Source organism: Leptinotarsa decemlineata, unplaced genomic scaffold (genome assembly GCF_025532065.1).
Source record: "Leptinotarsa decemlineata unplaced genomic scaffold, Ldec_3_MD MMD2_tig00000035_RagTag_RagTag, whole genome shotgun sequence".
Classification (NCBI taxonomy): Eukaryota; Metazoa; Arthropoda; class Insecta; order Coleoptera; family Chrysomelidae; genus Leptinotarsa; species Leptinotarsa decemlineata.
The window spans coordinates 24660287-24682401 of record NW_027412540.1 but is presented as its reverse complement, the minus strand read 5'-3'; the positions used below and the strand labels follow the sequence as shown (position 1 = coordinate 24682401).

Genomic DNA, 22115 nt, shown 5'->3' with positions numbered 1-22115 from the left:
TTCTTCCAAATTCAAGGAAAGTTTCGCACCATCAAGATTTATTTCTATCGACGAGAGTATGGTGGCATTCAAAGGTCGGTCAACGCCGAAACAGTATATGCCTCTGAAACCCATCAAGAGAGGGATCAAAGTGTGGGCAATGGCTTATGCAAACACAGGATATATGGTAGATTTCGATGTGTACCAAGGAAAGTCTGAAAATTCTGACAATTTTGCTTTGGGAGAGAAAGTTGTTGTGAATTTATCGAAACCTCTCTCAGGGCATGGTTACTGCTTGTATTTTGACAATTTTTTCTCATCATTTCCATTGCTTCGAAGGTTATTGGATGACAAAATATTTGCTAGCGGAACATTTCGTTCCAACCGAAAACAATTTCCCCATGACAAACTTTGTCCAAATAAAGCTTATCGTTAGGACAATTCGATTTTGCTTCTTCAGGTGACATAACAGTGTACAAATGGAAAGACAGAAGTACCAATCCCGTCATATTGGCGAGCAATATGCATGATCCATCTGATAAAGCCTTGGTTCAGAGGAGAAATAAAAGAGGAGAGGAAGAGGATATAATTTGTCCAAGAGCGATCCGGGATTATAACCTGCACATGGGAGGCGTTGATCACTTTGATCAGTTACATTCAACATATAATATTTCATGGAAATCGCGTAGGTGGTGGATGAAATTATTTTTCTATTTCCTTGATGCAGCTGTGGTGAATTCGTACATAATGTACAAGACTCAATATATTAGTGAAAATCACGCTTCCAAGTGCATGACGCATTTGCAATTTAGGAGTTGCCTGATAGATCAGCTCATTGGGACATTTTCCAGTATACAGAAACGGGGGAGGTCAATTGATGAAGGAAGGACTGGCCGAAAAAATAATAGTCGATATGCGAGGGGGACTGTACATCATTCAATTCGGTTACTGGACGTAGGTAGCCACTTACCTGTAATTTCCACTTATAGAAGATGCGCGTTCTGTAGTACCAAAGAGAAACAGAAACGTAGCAACTTTGTTTGCAAGGCCTGCAATGTTGCTCTTTGCAAAAAATGCTTCGATCCATTTCATCAAAATGGTAATGTCAATAGCAAATAATGCAGTTTTGAAAAAAATGTCATAGTTATTGTTGAATAAAGTTTCATTTCAATAAAGTGGTATATTATTTAACCTTGTTTTGCTTGGTTCCATATAAACACTCAATGCACTTTGGTATAATAATTTACCACCCTATAGAACCGGAAGTGACGATTTTTTCAGGTTTTTCAAGATACTTTGCAGTTTATATATGCAGTTGACCACTTATTATATGAAGAAAAGTTGAAAACAAAAATTACAATAATTGGTCCTATAGAGGGTTAAGCAGACTTTTATTTCAAAATCTACCATACTAACCTCTTGGAAGGAAGTGTCTGCAAATTTTTAGGATCTTTTCTCTCCGCAACCAAAGACCTCCTCCTAATGCAGGAGGCAGAATTCAAGCCTGTTTCGGACTTGCCTAACATCCAAAATTTGATGTGGAAAAATTCGCATCTGGTGACAGCAGCTGCTAAATTTTATTTGAATAAAACAAACACGGCAATAGTGAAAGAGTTACCGAGGGTTGATAGGCAGTTAATGACGTATTATTCCACTGGTGACTCAGCTATAAACCCGTAGAGGTTTCACTGAGATACGTATATATAATAATAATGGTAAAACCGTTTCGGGTTTACTACAGAGCTCCTCACATGAGAACAATACTCCAAAAAAGGTCTGATCTGAGCTTTATAAAGCCTCAAAAGTTGCTGAGGTGTGTACAGTTCTCTGGTTCAGAACAGTGTTCTGAGTGCATATAACAACTGCTTCGAGGATTGGAAAAACGCTGGCCCAAGTATATTATATCTGAGGGGTACTACTTTGAAGAAAATAAAAACTTATGAATTGGTAAATATTTTTTGATAAAAATGAACAGGCAGCGAATTTGTAAATAGTATATTTCGAATGATTGATTTCTTCCTTCAGTTCAGGCTCCCAAATGTTTGGTATAACAACGGAGAAGAAAGCCAAATACATAGTATTTTTCCCAACCGACCTTGCTAGCTTATCCCATTCAAAGGGTGTGGAAAATACTTTTTACGACCACACCGTATAAGTATAACGGCTTTACCTGTTACAGATACTCAGGACAGAAAATACGTATTTTTATTTTACAGATATCGTGAGAAGGCCAGGGAGATGGGAGACATATATAGAGACGAAGAGATTCCTAGTCTACAAAGAGCAATCTATTGGACCGAATATGTCATCAGGAACAAAGGAGCAAGACATCTGAGAAGCCTTGCGGTGAAAATGCCTGCCTGGAAATATTATATGTTAGATGTAATTGCATTCTTAACTTCGATTGTATTGTTGATTACGTTTGTTTGTTATTTGGCTTTGAAATTCTTTTTTAGATCAATTTCAAGGCTTTCTATAAGTAAGTTCTCAGAAAAGAAGTATAACTAATGTGACTGAATTTTGACAATTTTGTGAATATGAATATTTTTCAAAGTTGAAATAATTTCAATTCGAGGCATTGTCTATACAGGCTGATTCACGGTGGATGGCACATTAGACGTTTCTGGTGAACCAGACAACGGATCACTTTGAAAATTTAATGGAGGGCATATTCGGACATTCTCTAGCCAACTAAAATATTTTCGACAATGCGGTGTTGCCGCTTCTATTAGAAAGCAGTAGCAACTTTGATTTTTCAAATGGAACACTCTGTATATAATATTATTTTTGGAATCTCCAACAATTGCCCGACAACTTTTCTTGATATTTCCCTATACCTATCTGTTACCGTTTTCGAAATAAAAATTAATTTCAATTTTTTTCTTCGAAAATCATGACTTCTAAAAATGCCGATATCTTTTAGTTAAGAAGTACTATGATATCGAAATTTGGTTTGGAGTTAGGTGATACTTGGACACTTCCCACACGTCAGCCTAATCTCCGTTACTTCAATACAGGGTGGTAAAAAAATACAGTTTTTTCGTTTGCTTGAAAAAGTTGCTGAAATCTGATTATTTTAAATGGAACACCCTATATATTATTGAAAATTCGGAAAGCTGCTGAAATTTGCTTTCTTTCTATATATATCATACCTATACCTAACTAGTCAAGTTTCGGACTTATGAACATTTATTTGTGAAAATGTCCCTTCAGAATGGTATTTCCATTCGGTATTTGGTAAGCAGGCCATGATTACTATTTGACAGTAGCGTTGTGACATTCTCCTAATAATATCGACTTTTTCGTCACTTCAGAAGTTGCAAATACCTTCAAAACGATGGAACAAAACTATTCAAACGAAGTTCTTATGAATTTGTTTATTATTTTTGGACAGTGTGACAAAATTATCAGCAGAACATGTAGAAAGTTCAATGAAATGTATCCGAATCTACCGCCAATGAACCTTAAGAAATTTATACGAATTCAGAACAATTTCAATGCATTTGGATCAACTTTAAAAGCACCAAGAAACTTGCCTCGACCCGTAACTTTCGAAGACAACCAGATTAATGTCTTAGCATATTTTCACGCATTTCCCGAGTCATCGATAAGAAGTGCTGAAGAAGATTTGGGTATAAAATATTCATCGGTTCAAAGAATCTTGCGAAGACATAAAATGCATGATTATAAATTCACCAAAATTCAAGCAATGCAGCCTCAAGATCCTCAACAGAGAGTAGAATTTTGTGAAATGTTGTTGACACGCATTCAAGAAGATCCACTTTTTTTAAATAAAATTATTTGGACTGATGAATCGAAATTTTCGAGAGAAGGGATTTTCAATAGAAAAAATCGTCATTATTGGTCCAGTGAAAATCCTTACGTCACAAAAGAAGCCGGATTTTAAGAAAAATTTAGTTTTAATGTCTTCTGCATGTTGATGGACAACAAATTGAGGTACGTGATATACGAGGAGTCATTAACATCCAGAAGCTACCTGAATATTTTGGAGAATACTGTAGACAGTTTCGTGGATAATCTGCCACTCGAAGATTATCGAAACTGTTGGTACCAACTAGACGGAGCTCCTGCACATTGCACAAGAGAAGTGAGCGCAGAACTGGATAGACTATTTGACGATCGGTGGATGAGGCGCTTGGGACCATGGAATTGGCCAGCGAGATCACCCGATCTTAATCCATTAGATTTTTATTTGTGGGGAATGTTTAAAGAAAAAGTTTACAAAATACCCATACGTTCGAGAGATGAATTGTTAGAAAGGATTGCCCAAACATTTGAAGATTTGGATCCCAATGAAATCAGATGTGCCACCACGAAAGCAGTCAACACCCGCATTTTAAAGTACTTGGAAGTGAACGGCCAGCGATTCGAACATATTTTGAAATATTCCACATGATTGTTTTACTTTTTTATAATTATTCATATCAATATTTCCAATTTCAAGTTTCTTGGTGCTTTTTTAAAGTTTATCCAAACATATTGAAATTGTTCTGAATTCATATAAATTTCTTGAGGTTCATTGGCGGTAGATTCGGATACATTTCATTGAACTTTCTACATGTTCTGCTGATAATTTTGTCACACTGTCCAAAAATAATAAACAAATTCATAAGAACTTCGTTTGAATAGTTTTGTTCCATCGTTTTGAAGGTATTTGCAACTTCTGAAGTGACGAAAAAGTCGATATTATTAGGAGAATGTCACAACGCTACTGTCAAATAGTAATCATGGCCTGCTTACCAAATACCGAATGGAAATACCATTCTGAAGGGACATTTTCACAAATAAATGTTCATAAGTCCGAAACTTGACTAGTTAGGTATAGGTATGATATACATAGAAAGAAAGCAAATTTCAGCAGATTTCCGAATTTTCAATAATATACAGGGTGTTCTATTTAAAATAATCAAATTTCAGCAACTTTTTCAAGCAAACGAAAAAACTGTATTTTTTTACCACCCTGTATTGAAGTAACGGAGATTAGGCTGACGTGTGGGAAGTGTCCAAGTATCACCCAACTCCAAACCAAATTTCGATATCATAGTACTTCTTAACTAAAAGATATCGGCATTTTTAGAAGTCATGATTTTCGAAGAAAAAAATTGAAATTAATTTTTATTTCGAAAACGGTAACAGATAGGTATAGGAAAATATCAAGAAAAGTTGTCGGGCAATTGTTGAAGATTCCAAAAATAATGTTATATACAGAGTGTTCCATTTGAAAAATCAAAGTTGCTACTGCTTTCTAATAGAAGCGGCAACACCGCATTGTCGAAAATATTTTAATTGGCTAGAGAATGTCCGAATATGCCCTCCATTAAATTTTCAAAGTGATCCGTTGTCTGGTTCACCAGAAACGTCTAATGTGCCATCCACCGTGAATCAGCCTGTATAGGGAACTGCACAATGTCTGTCGGTTGGGAAATAATGGGATTCCTATCCTGAAAACTGGCAAATATAGTTTTTTCAATATGCTTCATCGAATGAAAATGATGTCGTTTCTTTAACCTTTTTCGGTTATACCGCAAGTTGGTACCAACTTACCTAATTCAAATGTAACACCCTGTATATTTTTATATTTTTTAATACATGGCATAATTCTAATGGGAGTTTATGTGATACACCCTATACCAAAAATTAACCGTTTTCGAGATATTCATTTATGTAAAAAAATTGGTATTCGGCTCTCGTGTGCTATATGAATACACCTACAAGACCATAGATGAATTAGAAAACAGAATCATACAAAAAATACAGAACAAGGATCAAACTACTCCAACAGATAAAACAACACAACGATGGACTGCATTCACATACGTAGGTCACCAAACCGCAAAACTAACAAACATCTTCAAACCCGTGAACATCAACATCACTCACAAGCCAAACACGAAATTAACACAAAAAAGAAACAGTTATGAAAAAGAAGAAGATAGAAACCTAAACGGAGTGTACAGCATACAATGCTCGGACTGTAACAAATTCTATATCGGCCAAACCAAGAAAAAGCTGATCCAAAGGTACGACGAGCATAACAAAGCATACATAAACCCAATAAGAAATAAATCAAACCTCGCAACACACTCTAGACAAAACAAACATAACTTTCCCCCACCAGAAAACATCAAACTCATAAAACGAGGCAATAAAGGAAACCACATGGACATCTGGGAAAATTTAAACATCCATAAGTTTAAAAGTCATAATTCACTTATCGAGGAACAAATACAAATTGAAACACCTAACATTCAATATACTCCATGATACAATATACATTCCTAGAAACAGTCAACATAGAGAAAATCCAACACAAACCTGATGTAACCCAAATACAGGCAAATTTACCTGCAGTGCCTACACTAAGGCGTTCTAACCGCATGAAAGAATGAACAGGAAGATAAGACGCTCAGTTTGGGTCGAGACAAGAAGCTATCGAAAGCGCTCGCATATGATAAATAGAAGTTATAAAGCTTCAAATCCTTTTTGTGACATATATTAATATCCACATAAATTATGAAGAAAAATGTCAAAAATTATTTTATTTCAACAATGCAGCCTAGGTACGTATCATAAGGTTATTATAAAACTACCACTGACAAAAAATTTCCATTGTAGCTCGAATATAAGAAATTAAATTGAAAAAGTCCTCGATTGAGGACGAAACGTCTTTATATATAAAAAAGGAAAAACTTTTATTCAACAAGAATCCAATATCACTGCACCGTAAATCAATAATTTCCATTTGGACTTCCTGGGCCATGGTTTCAATGCCAGAATCAAAAGGATTTTGAAAAAGCTTAATTTCATTCGTAATGACATCAAAATCTGAAAAACGAGTATCGAAATTTATCTTCAAAGCACTCAAAGTTTCGATTGCAAAATTGACGGGAAATTCAGTCTCTGTAGTGTGGCTGAATATTTCACATGTTTCAAAATGTGTGAAACATTTTTTACGTAATTGCGATTGAAATAGTATTATTTTCTCCTTGCAATCTCAAATTCAGTTCGTTCATATGATTTGTCAAATCGACATAGAAGGCTAACTTCCACATCCATTCACTATTTTCTAAATCGGCAAAAGGGCGCTGCTTCTCATTTAAAAAAATTTCGATCTCTGCTCGAAGTTCAAAAAAGCGCTTAAGGACTTTTCCGCAACTAAGCCAGCGTACGGCAGTATGATATGGTGAATTATTTTCTCCAATCTGTTGAATAAAATCGCGGAATTGTCGGTGATTCAGCCCAGTGGATCTGATGAAGTTAACAACTGATATGACTGGTTTTAGAACTTCAGACATATCCAAACATTTTCCGCACAAGGACTGTTGATGAATGATACAATGTAAGACTAATGGTTTTGAACCACCATCATTTTCTACAGCCTTTGACACAAGTGCAACCACTCCTTTATTTTTACCTTACATATTTTTGCCTCCATCAGTTGTTATAGATTTCAAATTTCTCCATCGAAGGTTCTTTTTATTAATGGCATTTTCAACTTCCTTGAAAATATCTGCCCCAGTTGTCGTGCCGTGAATACTATCAATATCAAGAAGTTCTTCATACACTTCATAGCTTTCATCTACTCCGCGAATAAAAATCAACACCTGAGCAATATCTGACTCATCCGTTGACTCATCCAATGCTAGAGAAAACCACTCATGATGTCCATTTTTGTCAGACAGTTGAGATGATATATTTTCTGCGATGTCTTGCACCCTCCGAGCCACGGTGTTTGCTGACAAACTGACACTTCTGAATAAATTTACCTTTTCGGGGCATATTTCTTCGGTTACTGCAATCAAGCATTCTTTTATCATTTCTCCATCGGTGAATGGTTTGCTACGTTTTCCGATATCAAGAGCCACACGAAAGCTGGCGCGAGTTGCAGACTCTTGTTCAGTATTCGCTTTGGTAAACAAAGATTGCTGCGATTTGAGTCCGCGTTTCAAAGCTTCAAATTTTTCCTTCCGCAAACTTCCTGTATATTTGGAGTAACTTTGAAGATGTTTCGATTCATGGTGTCGTTTAATGTTATAGTCTTTGAGAACAGCTATGGTTTCATTACAAATTAAACATAGCGCCTTATTACTGGACTCAATCACAAAATACTGAAAGTTCCATTTTTCTTGGAACGTTCTGCATTCACTGTCGATTTTTCGCGCTTTTTTTCCATACTAACAAATTACACATAAAAACAGTAAGTCAAATCAAAATACTTTTATTGACGGGTGTTACTTTATTTCACAATAGACAGTTTCGCTTCCTTCGCCTTTCGTACGCAGACTAACTCGCAGTTGCGCCGCTAGCCTTTTTATATGCAATTATTACTGCCATCTCGAGGTGATCGGAATACACTAGCTAGAACCAGAACTTTCTCGAACCAACGCGGTAGTTCCAAATATTTAATTACGCCTAATGCCACCTAGCAGGTAGCTGAAAAAGATAGTACATAGTACCACTACTCGCCACTAGATGTCGTTAAGTGTCACGATACACAATAATAATTGAAATGCAAAAAAGCGTAAGTTTGCTTAGGTCACGCACTTTGCGACTATCCTAGTCTAGAAATATAATTAAGGGCAGAAATTGGCCCTTGGAACAAACTGAAAAAATTATGGCCCGAAGGCTTCAAAGTTTGGAGACCCCTGGCCTAGAGGATGACAGCACTACCAGCTGTCGAAAGCGCTCGCAAACAATCAACTAGAGGTTATAGAGCTTCAAATCCTTTTTGTAACTTACATTATAACTTTGTAACTTATATATATATATATATATATATATATATATATATATATATATATATATATATATATATATATATATATATATAAATATCCAAGCAAATCACCAAGCTTTCGTCTCTGAATATGATCATTTTCATGACGTTTCTGCAAAGTCTCATTTGCCATCTTCTGGTGATATCTAGATCCTGCACCCATATGTAATTAATAGGAACATCAAAAAATTCATTAATTAATTAATTTCCCAATGATGGTTGAATTCATATTGAAACATTCATTTCTTATATTTATAATTCAAGATCTTCAGTACTATATTGCGATAACTAGCTAGCTGCGTTTGGGTTCACTATATCCATTATGGAATATAGTTTTGATCCTATTCGAAAAGGATTGTTGGTTAGAAAAACTTGGACCGTTTTTCTCAAATAATTTAAATAATTTTTAATAATTGCATCTTCTATATTCAAACTAACTATGTTTAAACTTTTCTGATACAGAGGTGCGCCACTGACAAATTCAACTCTGAAATGTTGAATGTATGTATCAAAAATACAGCATATAAATCCTTGACATGCGTATTTAAAAATCACAATCCAACCGAACGTATTTACCTTTCATTGTTTTCCACTAATCCTTCTCAAACAGGATTCTTTGAAATCGTTCAGTATCACCATCGAATAAGACAATGAAACTTCTCGTTATTATTTCAACATTAGTTGGACTGTGTGAAAGTGCCCGCATTTTGGGGGTTGTGCCAACACCTTCCTTCAGCCATCAAGTGGCCTTCAGACCTTTATGGAGAGAATTGGCTAAACGAGGACATGACTTGGTGGTGATTACTACTGATCCGGAAAACGATCCAACCTTGAACTTGACGGAGATTGATATCAGTTCGGCGTACGAATTGTGGGCAGAAGCAGAAATCGTCAGACTCTTGGAAGAACTGAAATACCAGCCGTTAAAACTCTCGAATCATATAAAATGGGTATCTTTCCAAGTGTGCGACCACGAGCTTGGCAATCCGAAAATTCAAGCTCTATTGAAGAACGAATCTGAATATTTTGATCTTGTTATAGTGGAGTTCTTACATCCGATAATGCTAGCTTTCGCTGAGAGATTCCATTGCCCCCACATAGGAGTAGCAAGTATGGAGCTTCCTACATTCCTCCATAATATTATTGGAAACCCAGTTCATCCTATAGCTCACCCTGACGTGATGTTACCATTCGAAGGAGAATTGACTTTTTTCCAGAGAGTAATGAGTTGTGTTTTCAATTTCATGATGTATCTAAATTCCTTTATTCCAATGGAGGAAGATCAAATTGTGGAAAGACACTTCGGAAAAAACATGCCTCCAATAAGAGATATGATGCTGAAGTTCAGCATGATGTTCGTTAATGTGGATCCAGCTTTCAACCTGAGACCACTGGGCCCAGCATTTGTTTCTATTGGTGGAGGTACGCATCTTGGATCTGCGAAGCCCTTGCCAAAGGTGAGGATTACCATAACCATAATAAGTGTAGAAGAAATTGATTCAAATAATTAATAATAATACCAATAACATTGAAGACCTTGGAGGTTCATCATGGCCTGCTAGAATGGTGACTTCGACACCCTAGTCCACCACAGTCGCGTGATGGGTATAGAGGTTCCTGACACGAAATGAAGGGCCTACCGTGAGACGTTTGAGACCCTAATGCACTTGCTGTCAGGATGTCCAGCACATGCGGTCTCAGCCTATATTCACTGACATAACGCGGCCCTAAGAGTGCTTTAATACCACCTACGGTACCTTCACGATATTGACGAGACACCAATGTTGCCCTAAGCTCCGGGGCATAATGAATCCGTTGTGGGGAAGTGCCGAATTTATTGGAACTATTCGTTCACCACCCTGACACTCATACAAGCTAATAAGCCCAATGTAGACTTTCTCGACCACCAGAGCAAGACGATATTTGTCGTGGAGTTTTCAACTCCAAACGAGACGAATATCATCCGAAAAGAGGAGGAAAAACCAATGAAATACCGAGATTCTCTCTTCGATCTCCACAGACTCTATCCAGGCCACTCTGTCAAGATTGTTGTTCTGATTATTGGAGTCCTTATAATTATACTGGCTTGCCGCACTAAGGCAGAACTCTCAGCCGAGCAGATACAAAAGACTGTCATTCTTGGCTCACTGCGATTGCTCAGGGCACAAGATTCTCGAACCCACTACACCTCACGGTGTAGAGAGTGGTCGTTGGCTTGATAATGCAGGCACGCCGTCCTGAATATATTGGGGCTTCAGGTAATAGGTTTGAAAAAAAATAAAATAAATAATAATAATACTAATAATAATAATAATAAACCCATCTGTTTCCGACCCAATGTCTCGGACCCAATGATCACTTACCCCACGGTGTGGGGAGTGGTCATTGGTTGATTATGCTGGCGCGCCCTCCCGAATGTATCGGGGCTTCGGGGGATAGGGCCTGACCAGCGCACACTACGGTGAAAAAAAAAAAACCCATCTGTTTTATATGGATGATCTTAAACTTTATGCCTCTGGAGAGACGGATCTCCATCAGTCCTTGAGGGTGGTGGAAGAATACACGCATGCTATCGGTATGAAATTCGGGATAGACAAATGTGCAATGGTTCATCTCGAAAGAGGACGATGCGGGGACTACGGAGAGGATGTGCAGCTCGTAGATGGAAGCATCCTACACCATCTGGATGCCGGAGAGACGTATACTTACCTCTGGGTGGAACAACGCCACTCACAAGAGGTAACTGCAGTAAAAAACTCTCTCCGCGGCAAGTATCAGCACAAACTTCGACAGATCTGGTCATCGGAACTGTCGGGGAAGAACAAAGTTGATGCAACAAATATGCTTACCGTTCCAATCTTACTCTACTCGTTTGGAGTAGTGAAGTGGACTCGGGAGGAGCTGTATCAACTCGACGTAAAGACCCGAAAAATGATGCATCTCTATAGGAGTTTGCATCCCAAATCGTCCGTTCCACGGTTGTACTTCCCCCGACAACAGGGAGGCCGTGGACTTTTGAGTTTGGAGTGTTCACATGACAGAATGGTACTGGATACAGCCTGTAAAGTCGTCAGGAGTTCGGATCCCCTTCTCTGCATGGTCCGTGACCATGAGAGAGCAGGAATTGGAGCTTTTCTCCTTAGGGCAGCTGCCCGAGCAGCTGATGAACTCGGTATAATTTTCGACTCTGAACGAGGTGACTACAACTCTGTCACCGAGTTGGAACCCGTTCAGCAAAAAGCTTAGATAAAAGCCGCAGAGATCACCTTACTTCTGCGGAGACACAAGGATAAGCCAATGCATGGGGTCTTCTTCAATAACATTGGAGACCTTGGCTTATCAAAACGCCTGACGTTCGCTTTTCTCAGTTCAAGTGGGCTCAAGTCGGAAACTGAGGGGTTCATCATGGCTTGCCAGGATGGTGTCTTCAACACCTTAGTCTACCGCAGTCGCGTGATGGGTATAGAGGTTCCTGACACAAGGTGCAGGGCCTGCCGCGAGGCGCCCGAGACTCTAATGCACTTGCTATCAGCATGTCCAGCATATGCGGTCTCGGCCTATTTTCATCGACATAACGCGGCCCTAAGAGTGCTATATCTACGGCACTCTTACAAACAAACATGCCGAATTTATTGGAACTATTCGTTTCCCACCGTCAGGCTCATACAAGCTAATAAGCCTGATGTAGTCCTTCTCGACCACCAGAGCAAAACGTTATTTGTCGTGGAGTTTTCAGCTCCTGGCGTGACGAATATCGTCAGAAAAGAGGAGGAAAAACGGATAAAATATCGAGATTTTCTCTTCGAACTCCGCACACTCTATCCAAATCACTCTGTCAAGATGGTTGTTCTGATTATTGGAGTCCTTGGTGGAATGATGTACTATCTACTCTCGAATCTTAAAATCATACCGGCTTTCCGCACTAAGGCAGAAATCTTAGCCGCACAGATGCAGACGGCTGTCATTCTTGGCTCACTACGCTTGCTCAGGGCACATGATTCTCAACCAATGATCACTTACCCCACGGAGTGGGAAGTGGTCATTGGTTGATAATGCTGGCGCGCCCTCACAAATAGGGATGGCGCGCCAGCATTATAGGGATAGGGCCTGACCAGCGCACACTACGGTGAAATAAAAATACTTCTTTATCCATCATAACAAACCAAAATAAATACAACAAATGGATATCTATATGTCTACAAAATACTGTCTGTTCAAAAAATAATTATTTATTCATTAATTTTCATTGTCCCCTTCAAAAAAGTACCCCTCACTTGTACCAGCGTTTTTCCAATCCTTCAAGCAATTCTCATATGTACTTTCTGGTATGTCCTTGAGCAATAGTCACAAAACGCCATCCTTCCATGGGTATCTTCAATCCTGGGAACAGAAAAAAGTCGTAGATGACCAAATCTGGTCAACCCGGTGGTTGAAGCATGATTGGCCAAAAAAATTACGAACAACCAACGATAATGCACCTACACATGAATCGTTTTTCCACAATACCGTATTGCTTCTCGCAAACGGCGCATAACTTCAAAATTATAATCCTTATTGTGGTTATGTGGCAAAAACTCCTGATACAGTACGCCACGGTACCTAATCGAAGAAAACAGTGAGCAAATCCTTGGCGTGCTTTTTTTTGTTCTTGGCTCTTGGGTGATTGAACTTTGGTTTCGATATCATAACCGTATACCCATGATTCATCACCAGTTACGACCCTTTTGGGAAAATCTTTTTTTTGTCAAAATTCAGCAGTTTTGGAAGTAACTTCCAAATAAGTGTACCAACATAAAAAAATTCAAAAAAACGCTAATCGAATGGAGGTAGCACGCGAAATTTCAACATTCACCTTATTTCTCAATAGTCCACGTACCTGTGTAGGAAAAAGGGCATGATATGGAGATGAAACTTTTCAAGTCCTCTACTTTTCTATCAATATATAAATAGTAGGAAATTACAAGAGATAGAAAAAATCTATCAATTAACACTTCTGATATAAATTGAAACCGATTACTTTCGATTATCCTACAGAATCTCTGTCTCTCTCTAATTTTTATGGCCGTTGCTTCTTATTCGTGCACATTTGGCCAGACTCCTTCTGGTCATAGTGAACAGAAGCTTCGTCAGGGGGCGTAGCTTAATCGAAGCAATGCTGCCACCATAAGTTTATTCATCCACTTCTTCTGGAAAAAAACACACCAGAGGCCGTCAACTTCCAGCCTGGTTACAGGCGTAGGGGGCTGCCAGTCCTCTCAATACGTCTTCCACTTCAATATTTATTCGAACTAAACTTCGTTTTACAATATAGGTACCTATCTTTTGGACTACGTGACATTTTTGAGAGCGGTCGTTATCGGTCTTCTGTCGCGATCGGAGAGGAAGTCCTTGAATGCACTTTTCTTTTCATCTTTGTTACAGAATCTTCAGGAATACATGGATGGGGCAGAATACGGAGTTATCTATTTCAGTCTGGGGACTAATGTTAAAAGCTCGTTAGTTCCACCCGAGATGCAAAAATTATTTTTGGATACGTTCAAGGAGTTGCCTTATAGAATTTTGTGGAAATTCGATGAGCACAATCCACAGGATGTTCCAGCAAATGTGAAAATCATGAACTGGGTGCCTCAACAAGATATTCTGAGTAAGAAAATTCGATAAACTGACTTTTGAGGTAGAGTGCTTTTGTCCTGAAATTTCAAGATTGATATTATAAAAATATTTCATACGAGGGTTGCCTTTTATGTTTCGAGATTTGGCAACCCTAGTGTTGCAATCCGGCAACTGACAGCTCTATCGTGAAGTTGGACATTTTTAAGCTTTTAAGTAAACAGCAGTCGACTGTATGGGTGTTTCAAGATGAGCCAAATCCAACAAAAGTTGTTCGCGCACGATGCACTTCCAAACAAATGGTCGCCTATTTTTTCGAAAAAACTAGACATGTCGCAACGTACCACTAGAACAACGCAGAACAGTCAATTCTGAGTGGTACACAACCATTTGTTTGCCAGTTGTCTTCCAAGAAGTCAGGAAAACCAACCGCCGAAGACAGATCACTCTTCACCACGACAATGCGAGCTCTCACACATCGGCTCAAACAACTGCATTTTTGAGCACCCAAAACATCGATTTCATGAGTCATCCGCCGTATGGTCCTGACTTTGTGAAAAACAAACTGAGAGGTCAACGTTTTTCGACACCTGAAGAAGCGGTTGCTTTATTCAGAATGCATGTTTTGGAGATACCTCAATCAAAGTGGCGAAAGTGCTTCGACAATTGGTTCAAACGCATGCAAAACGGTGTAGATCTTCATGGCGAATATTTTGAAAAACAATAAAGTGATTTTCGATGATTATTATTTGTTTTTGTTCTCTGATCCCGAAATATAAAAGGCAACCCTCGTACATTATAGAGTACCAAATCATCTCAGAATTTCACAGAAACATTCAGATGATATTAATCAGTTCAAAAAATAAATCGTTGTGTCAAAGTTATTTCCGTGTTTTTTTGGACGTGATCCATAGGTTTTTATGCCTGACGTTTCGTCTGTTACTGCGGTGGACATTATTAAAGGCGATGAGGTAATGGTCAAAGTGCTGGAGATGTTCTCAACGCAGAATGTTCAATGCTGGTTCAAGTTAAAGACGTTTATTGACACGGAGACGTTTTGGCACGGAGTTAATTTCATTATATAGGGTTATAGGGGCCCTGATATAGACTCATGCCTATACAATACGATGGTTATTAATAAAAAAAGGTTATATTTATCTAAATCTCAATTTGAGTTAGTATATCTAAGGGTTAGTTATTAGTTTTGAAATATACAATGAACTTATCGTAAGTTAGTATGGTTAGTAGGTTTTCTAGTGTTTCTCAGGCATCGCGGTCCTTGTTGGTGATGATGTTCTATTATACGACGATGTTCTGAAAAGTTTCCCACCTCAACATGAAAATAGCAGCACTCGTAAATGTAAGCTAGTCAATTTCGTTGTTCACATGTTGACAGTTACTCACCAAAGTTTCAGTCATTTTGGACGCGCAGTTGTTATGTAACAGCGGAGGAAATCGAGTTTCAAGCTGTTATTAAATATTTGTTTTCGAAAGGTAATACGCCTACGCAAATGAAAGATGTGTTGGATTATCTGAATGAGGACGCATCATCATCATCATTTATCACAGTGAAATTTTGGACAGCTGAATTTAATGTAGCCGTAAGAGCTTGGAGACGATGAACGTTCGAAACGTCAAAAAACTGCAGCTACCGACGAAAACATCGCCAAAGTTCACAAAATAGTGCTAGACGCCGAATTAAATTGAGAGAGATAGCAGAGGTTATGAACATGTCAGAAGAACGTGTTTGTCACATATTCAATCAACATCTAGGCATGAGAAATCTGTCCGCGCGTTGAGTGCCGCGTTTGCTCACTTTAGACCAAAAACGTGTTCGAATGAAGATTTCCAACTTTCTCTTGTCGCAGTTTAATTGCAATCATTCCGAGTTTGACGCCGATTAATTACTATAGATGATACTTGGATACACCAATTATACGCCTGAAACAAAAGTACAGTCCAAACAGTGGACTGCAGAAGGGGAGCGGGCGCCAAAAGAAGCAGAAACTGTTATTTCAACTGGGAAAGTGATGGCGCCTATTTTTTGGGATAGTCATGGAGTTATTCCAATTAATTATATTCAAAAAGAAGAAAACATTACAGGAGCTTACTACGCACCATTACCTCATAAGCTGACACAAGGTGTCTTCCGCAGAACCTGCGGAAGACACCAAGACAACGCACCATCTCACACAGCAGCGGTTGTCGTGGTGAAAATTTACGATTTACTAGTTGAACTGCTTGACCATCCGCCTCACTTACCGGATCTAGCCACAAGCGACTTCTTTTTGTTCCTAAAAATTGCCCTCGCAGTATATAGATTTTCGTCGAAAGAAGAGGCAATCAATTTCGCGGACAATTATTTTGCAGAGAAAAACGCCGAGTACTATTTGGGCGGGTTACAGAGATGAGAGCATCGCTGAAAGGAGTGTGTAGAATCAAAAGGAGACTATGTTGAAAAATAAAAAACATATGAAAACAATCTTGTATCTTTCTTAGATCGAAAACTTTTCAGACCCCCCTCGTAGAGGGTGAATGGTCCTGGTATAATAGCTGGTGGTCGATAATTGGCGGGTTTTGGTTCAGGTACGGGTAGGCATGGGTGAATAAATTGAACCTTAGTGTGCTCCGGGCTGTGGGCTATCCATTACCAGATCGCCAGCCGGAGCTCATCGAGGATGTCCTGGAATTGCTTCTGGATATCACCCAGGGCTCCTTGTAGCCTGGCTGGGAAAAACGGAAGCTTCTTCCTTGAAATCCTTCTAGAACCCCCGCGGGGCTTCCAGAGGGTGGCCAAATCTCTATAGCAGGGGTGCTGGTGCTGCTGAGGGTTCTGGCCATGTATCAGCCTTGAAGTTCCTGAAATATCAAATTTATAGGTGTTATTTTCACTGTGTCATAAACTTTGTTGTTAGTATGTGATGGAATAGTCTCGGGAAGTGGATCATGGCCTAATAGTTCAGGATCGGTCTGATAAACATTTCATATATGTCTGTAGTAGTGTCTTACTGGCGCATATTTTGAGCTTGCTCCTTTTCCAGACTCTCTCCAGAACGTCGGTTTTTCAATTGAGAGTCCTCGTAGAAGTAACCTCCAAGTAGGTCACCGAGTCTTGGAGTGGGAAGTTCTCACCCAAAAGTCTAAGATCCAAGTTGTTAGTGTTCAGTTAAGGTCGGGTTGTAGTATTGGGGTGCCTGTAGAGGATGAATTGTGTTTTGGTCGGGTAAATTTTGATAGACCATTCGCTGCACCAAAGAGCAAAATGGTTTATCATTGTTTGTGTTCGTGTTTGTAGGTTGTCGAAGGTGAGATGGGACATTGGACCATAAACGAGGAAACCAAGACAGGTACCTGCATAAAAAGTCTAATCACCAACCACAACGAAAGAGGGAGGGGATTTGAAAGTTGGTTTAGAGTGCACGAAACATCGGTACATCGAAGTAGGATTCGAGCGGGCTATACATCCCAAAAGAGAAAACGCCAAAGTAACCCATGCTAGGCCCACTGAAGGAAAAGCTTTTGTTCCCTATGTTAAAACTGTAACAGATAGAATTGAAGAATTTCAGGGAAACACGACGTGTAACCAATATTTAGGTAAATAAAAACTATCAGAGAAAGTATAAAGTCAGCTAAGGACCTCAGAGAGCCTTCAGCAATACCTGGAGTGTACCGAATTCCTTGTAGCTGCGAGTCGGTTCACAATGGAAGCTTGAAAAGAAGTACCTATAGGTACCCACCTCTCAGAGCACAAGAGAAATTGTCATCTCGGACAAACCGACAAATCAGCTGTAGACTGACATGCTCTCAACAAAGGGGTGACTTATCTCATTCAAAATTACCATCCAAGAATATGGAGAGAGGCAATAGAAGTTCAGGAGCACAAGGATAATCTCAATAGAAAGGAAGAGGCAATGAACATTAATGAAATCTGGCTACCTGTCATCAATTGTACACTAACAAGGTCACGCCCACTTATGATAATATAGAATCGGAGACAAATTCCAGCATAGTAGTTTCAGTGTTGAGAACAATTCGAGCACTTCATCCGTTACCTTATCGCTTTTGATATTGTCTACCTCAGTAGTAAACGAAACATTAGACATACAAACCTGCAAACCACGGCCGAAAAAACTTGAAAATAGCTTTGACATAGTTATCTCTGATCGTGAAAGATTACGCTCCTTGCCATATATCATTACTAAATGTTTTTTTTCGACAGGACATTCCAAAGTGAAAGCGTTTATAACTCAAGGAGGTCTGCAATCTTTAGAAGAAGCAATGTTCTCCCATGTCCCTGTGATTGGCATCCCCTTCATATATGACCAAGAGAAAAATGTTCATAAAATGATGACGAGAGGACTTGGAATTGAACTTGATAAAAATAAGCTCACAAAAGAATCATTCAAAGCAGCAATTCTCGAAGTTATCAACAATCCTAGGTGAGAGCGACTTGTTACTTTTCAGGGTCAGTTGTTCAATTAGTTCAGACGATATCATCCGACTAGATATAATAATTTTCATTCGATAAATCAATAATTAAATAGTTGTTCGCAGTGTCGTTGCCAAGGCACTGATAACCAGACTTAAGAGCGACGCCTAATCTTGGATAAAAAAAAGGCGTATTCAGTATTTCAAAAAGGTGAAAGCACGGTCAGAAATATTTTTATTGTCAAATTAATTGATTGGAATAATTTATAGTATGTTAAGGTTCCAGATACGTACCAGTTCTGTTTCAGCTATTGAGCACGTTCAGTTTGTTGGTGAGAGGCATAAAAGTTAGAAGTGTTTGGTTTCTTTCTGCTGCTGGGGACTACTCTGAAGGAGCCAAAATAGAAATTGATGAATGAATACCAATACCACACCGTCAGCGGCCAAGGAGATCCTTCTACATCTACCTCGTCTCCACATTTTTCTGGAGAGAGACGCTAGATGAACTACATATAGACTTGTGCACATTGCCAATTGCACAAATCAATTTAATGAAGAGTGCAACAGACTGTTGGTTGTCACTGGAAGTCACAGAATTCTCGAAATGACCTCTGACTGTATGCCTCCAACTGTCAACTACGAACTGCCTTATAAGGTACTGTTCCAGAGTAGAGAGGACTGGATCTTCCAGGAACAGATAGTTGTTGGTTCACAGCTGGATCAAAAACACCTTCCGGTTCTAGTGAAGGTGTTTTCAGTCGCAGACCCAGGACAGAGATATCAACCTGCCTAGGAACCTATGCGACTGTATTTCAAGCGGAAATTTACGCTATTGAATTGTGTGCGGAGAGATTGGATAAATCCAACCTCATACACAAGTCAATAAAAATATTCTCTGATGGTCAAGCAGCTTTGGAAGCTCTTGGCTCCTATCGAGCAACGTCTAAATTGGTAGCAAACTGCCAAAAACGACTCTCCTCGATAGGAAGACTCAACAGATTGTCTCTAGTCTGGATTCCCGGCCATACTGGCCTGGAAAGCAATGAAGCTGCTGATTCTCTTACAAAGAAGGATGCTGCAAGCGGCTTTATTGGACCAGAACGTATCATTGGCATCGCTTTAGGCTTTGCCAAACAATTATTGAACACCTGAATGGACCTCAAATCAAATCAAATCCTTTATTTTCCTGTTCCACAATTTCATAAGTAATTGTATTAGGAATAGTCAGTAAAGCTAAAATTATAAACTACTACACTAAAACTAGAAGCACACACGAAAACGCATGCACACACCACACGTTTGTGGCTCACTCCAAGGCGTTTATTCACCCTACGAAGCTCAACACCAAATAGTTGTTGGACTACAATAGGAATGAACTACGATGTACCACGCCTTCTTACAGGTGACTGTCATTTGAATCATCTGCAGAGATTCGGACTGTCGGAAGACAGTGGTGTCGCCTCTGTTTGTAAAATGATGAAACAGCAGAGCATATACTTTGTGCTTGCCCCGCTGGGGACCAAATCTGACCTGAAAGACCACTCACCATACAAACGAAGCTGCTTCGCTGAGAAGCTGGGTTTATTTGGTCGAGTGTGAATAGGTGTGAGCCACAATAAACCCTTGCGGGTTGCGGTGGAGGGTCGAATAGACCCACTCACTTTAGACCTGATCTAACCTACTTGCCAATGGAAATAATTGAAATACAACCGTGAAGTAATGAACTTGTTAATCTGTGATGGGGTCGAAGGTAGCGAGTTACGTATCTGGACAACTGAGACTGGTTTTGAGGTGTTGGTTAGTTTTCAATAGGCATGGCTCACCTGAGAATTTCTTTTTCAGGTATAAAGAAAAAGCAGTGGAACTCGCGAAATTGTCCAGAGACCAACCAATGACTGGTTTAGAAAAAGCAGTGTGGTGGACCGAATATGTATTGAGGCATAGAGGAGCCCCAAACTTTCGCAATCCAGTACTGGACATGCCATTTTATCAGTATTACCTCATAGATGTGATAGGTTTTCTCATAGGATTAATTATTATATTTTGGTTTACTTGTGTAAAAATAGTCTCTAGTTTCAGGTACATATTTGTTAGTTGCCTTCATTTTTCCACAGTTAAACGGAAAATTCAATAACTTTGGTCTTCTGAAAGGACATGATTTCAATTTTGAACGAACTAGTTCAGGCAACTTGTCAAGTTAATTTTGGCAATCCTTTATTCAATTTTCTTCAGTGAGAAAATTATATTACAACATGATTTGTTTTGCAAGTAGTTAACACTGTTTTTTGATGAATCTCTAATGAGAGGTTTGGACTCCCTTTGTACAGGATCTTCCAATAGAGACTTCAGAACTTTGACAATTGATAACTGACATCTTGTTGAAGCTACATCTGTCAAATAGTTGTCATTTATTCAGTCTGATTTGTCAAATCACCATGGACGGATATAGCATTCAACAATACTTGCAAATGATTCAATTGTATCAAAATGGGTTTTCTTTTTGGCCAACGTACCTCGTGCTTCGCGCAGGAGAATCCGAGGTCATGGGTGATGAGGCCCATTTCTCGATGAATTGGTACCTGAACGAACAAAATTGTCAAATTTGGGACGATACCAATCCGCATGAGATCCAAGAGCACTAAAGGTAAATAATTACCAACTTCTTCTGGCTGGACACCAACGACATGTGGTTTCAACAGGACGGACGTGACGAACATTTGGACGATATTCTGTATCTGTATATGTAGAGTAGGGAGGGTCAGTGTAGCACTTAGGCCACATGTGATCCATTGTACATCCTCCCAAGGAGTTGTCCTCCTAGCTCATCGTCCATTCTGTCCATTCCAGGAAGGTGGACAGGTCACTGGGAGACATCTCCTTTATATTGGCAGGTGTAGCCAAAGACTCGTCGAACATACACTCTCTTTGGCAACCTTGAGGTGTCTCACGGTGGCCTGCGCGAAGGTTTTGGAAGGTGCAGCGACATTACTGGAGTAGGGAGGAGGAGGGTGCGCTTATAGTTGCTGCCTCTTAATGCTCTCTTTCTCCTTTTGGCATTGGCGCCACAAATGCGTATACGCCTTGACCTTTGTATTATATCACGAGGTGATCTGCTATGTCCAGTCTCATTCGAAGCGGTAGATTGTGGTGGACATTTCTGTTCATCCCCAGCCACCGCCTTAGATTGAGGTGAGCACTTCTGTCCAGCCTCGGAATTGGTTTTTGTTGTTTCTGTTTTTGTGTTTGTTTCATTCATGTGTGTTCCCACAAGTAGCAAGGGAGAGTTGGTCACCGCATATCA

General features: G+C 39.3%; 2 protein-coding genes across 2 annotated transcripts in view; both read left to right on the top strand.

Moving 5' to 3' along the window:
- LOC111507891 (uncharacterized) overlaps window positions 1-5604 on the top strand; it is a 30129-nt gene extending 24525 nt beyond the window's left edge. The window contains exon 8 of the mRNA XM_074172246.1: window positions 2196-5604. Coding sequence (XP_074028347.1) covers window positions 2196-2487 — 292 coding nt within the window. The 3' untranslated portion in view covers window positions 2488-5604. The remainder of the gene's footprint in view (window positions 1-2195) is intronic.
- A 3782-nt stretch (window positions 5605-9386) lies between these two features.
- On the top strand, window positions 9387-21085 carry LOC111507895 (UDP-glucosyltransferase 2). The gene is made up of 4 exons (XM_023163278.2): window positions 9387-10233; window positions 14198-14420; window positions 18606-18825; window positions 20657-21085. Exons 1-4 carry the CDS (start codon window positions 9427-9429, stop codon window positions 20946-20948), a joined length of 1542 nt encoding a protein of 513 aa, XP_023019046.2. The 5' UTR covers window positions 9387-9426; the 3' UTR covers window positions 20949-21085.
- Window positions 21086-22115: the final 1030 nt, after the last annotated feature.

What these genes read in the sequence shown, in the direction of transcription:
- LOC111507895 (XM_023163278.2), top strand. Translation starts at nt 9,427, where the DNA reads ATGAAACTTCTCGTTATTATTTCAACATTAGTTGGACTGTGTGAAAGT. An exon ending in GCCTCAACAAGATATTCTGA is followed by an intron (nt 14,421 to 18,605) that starts GTAAGAAAATTC and finishes TTTTTTCGACAG; the next exon opens with GACATTCCAAAGTGAAAGCG. An exon ending in GAAGTTATCAACAATCCTAG is followed by an intron (nt 18,826 to 20,656) that starts GTGAGAGCGACT and finishes TTTCTTTTTCAG; the next exon opens with GTATAAAGAAAAAGCAGTGG.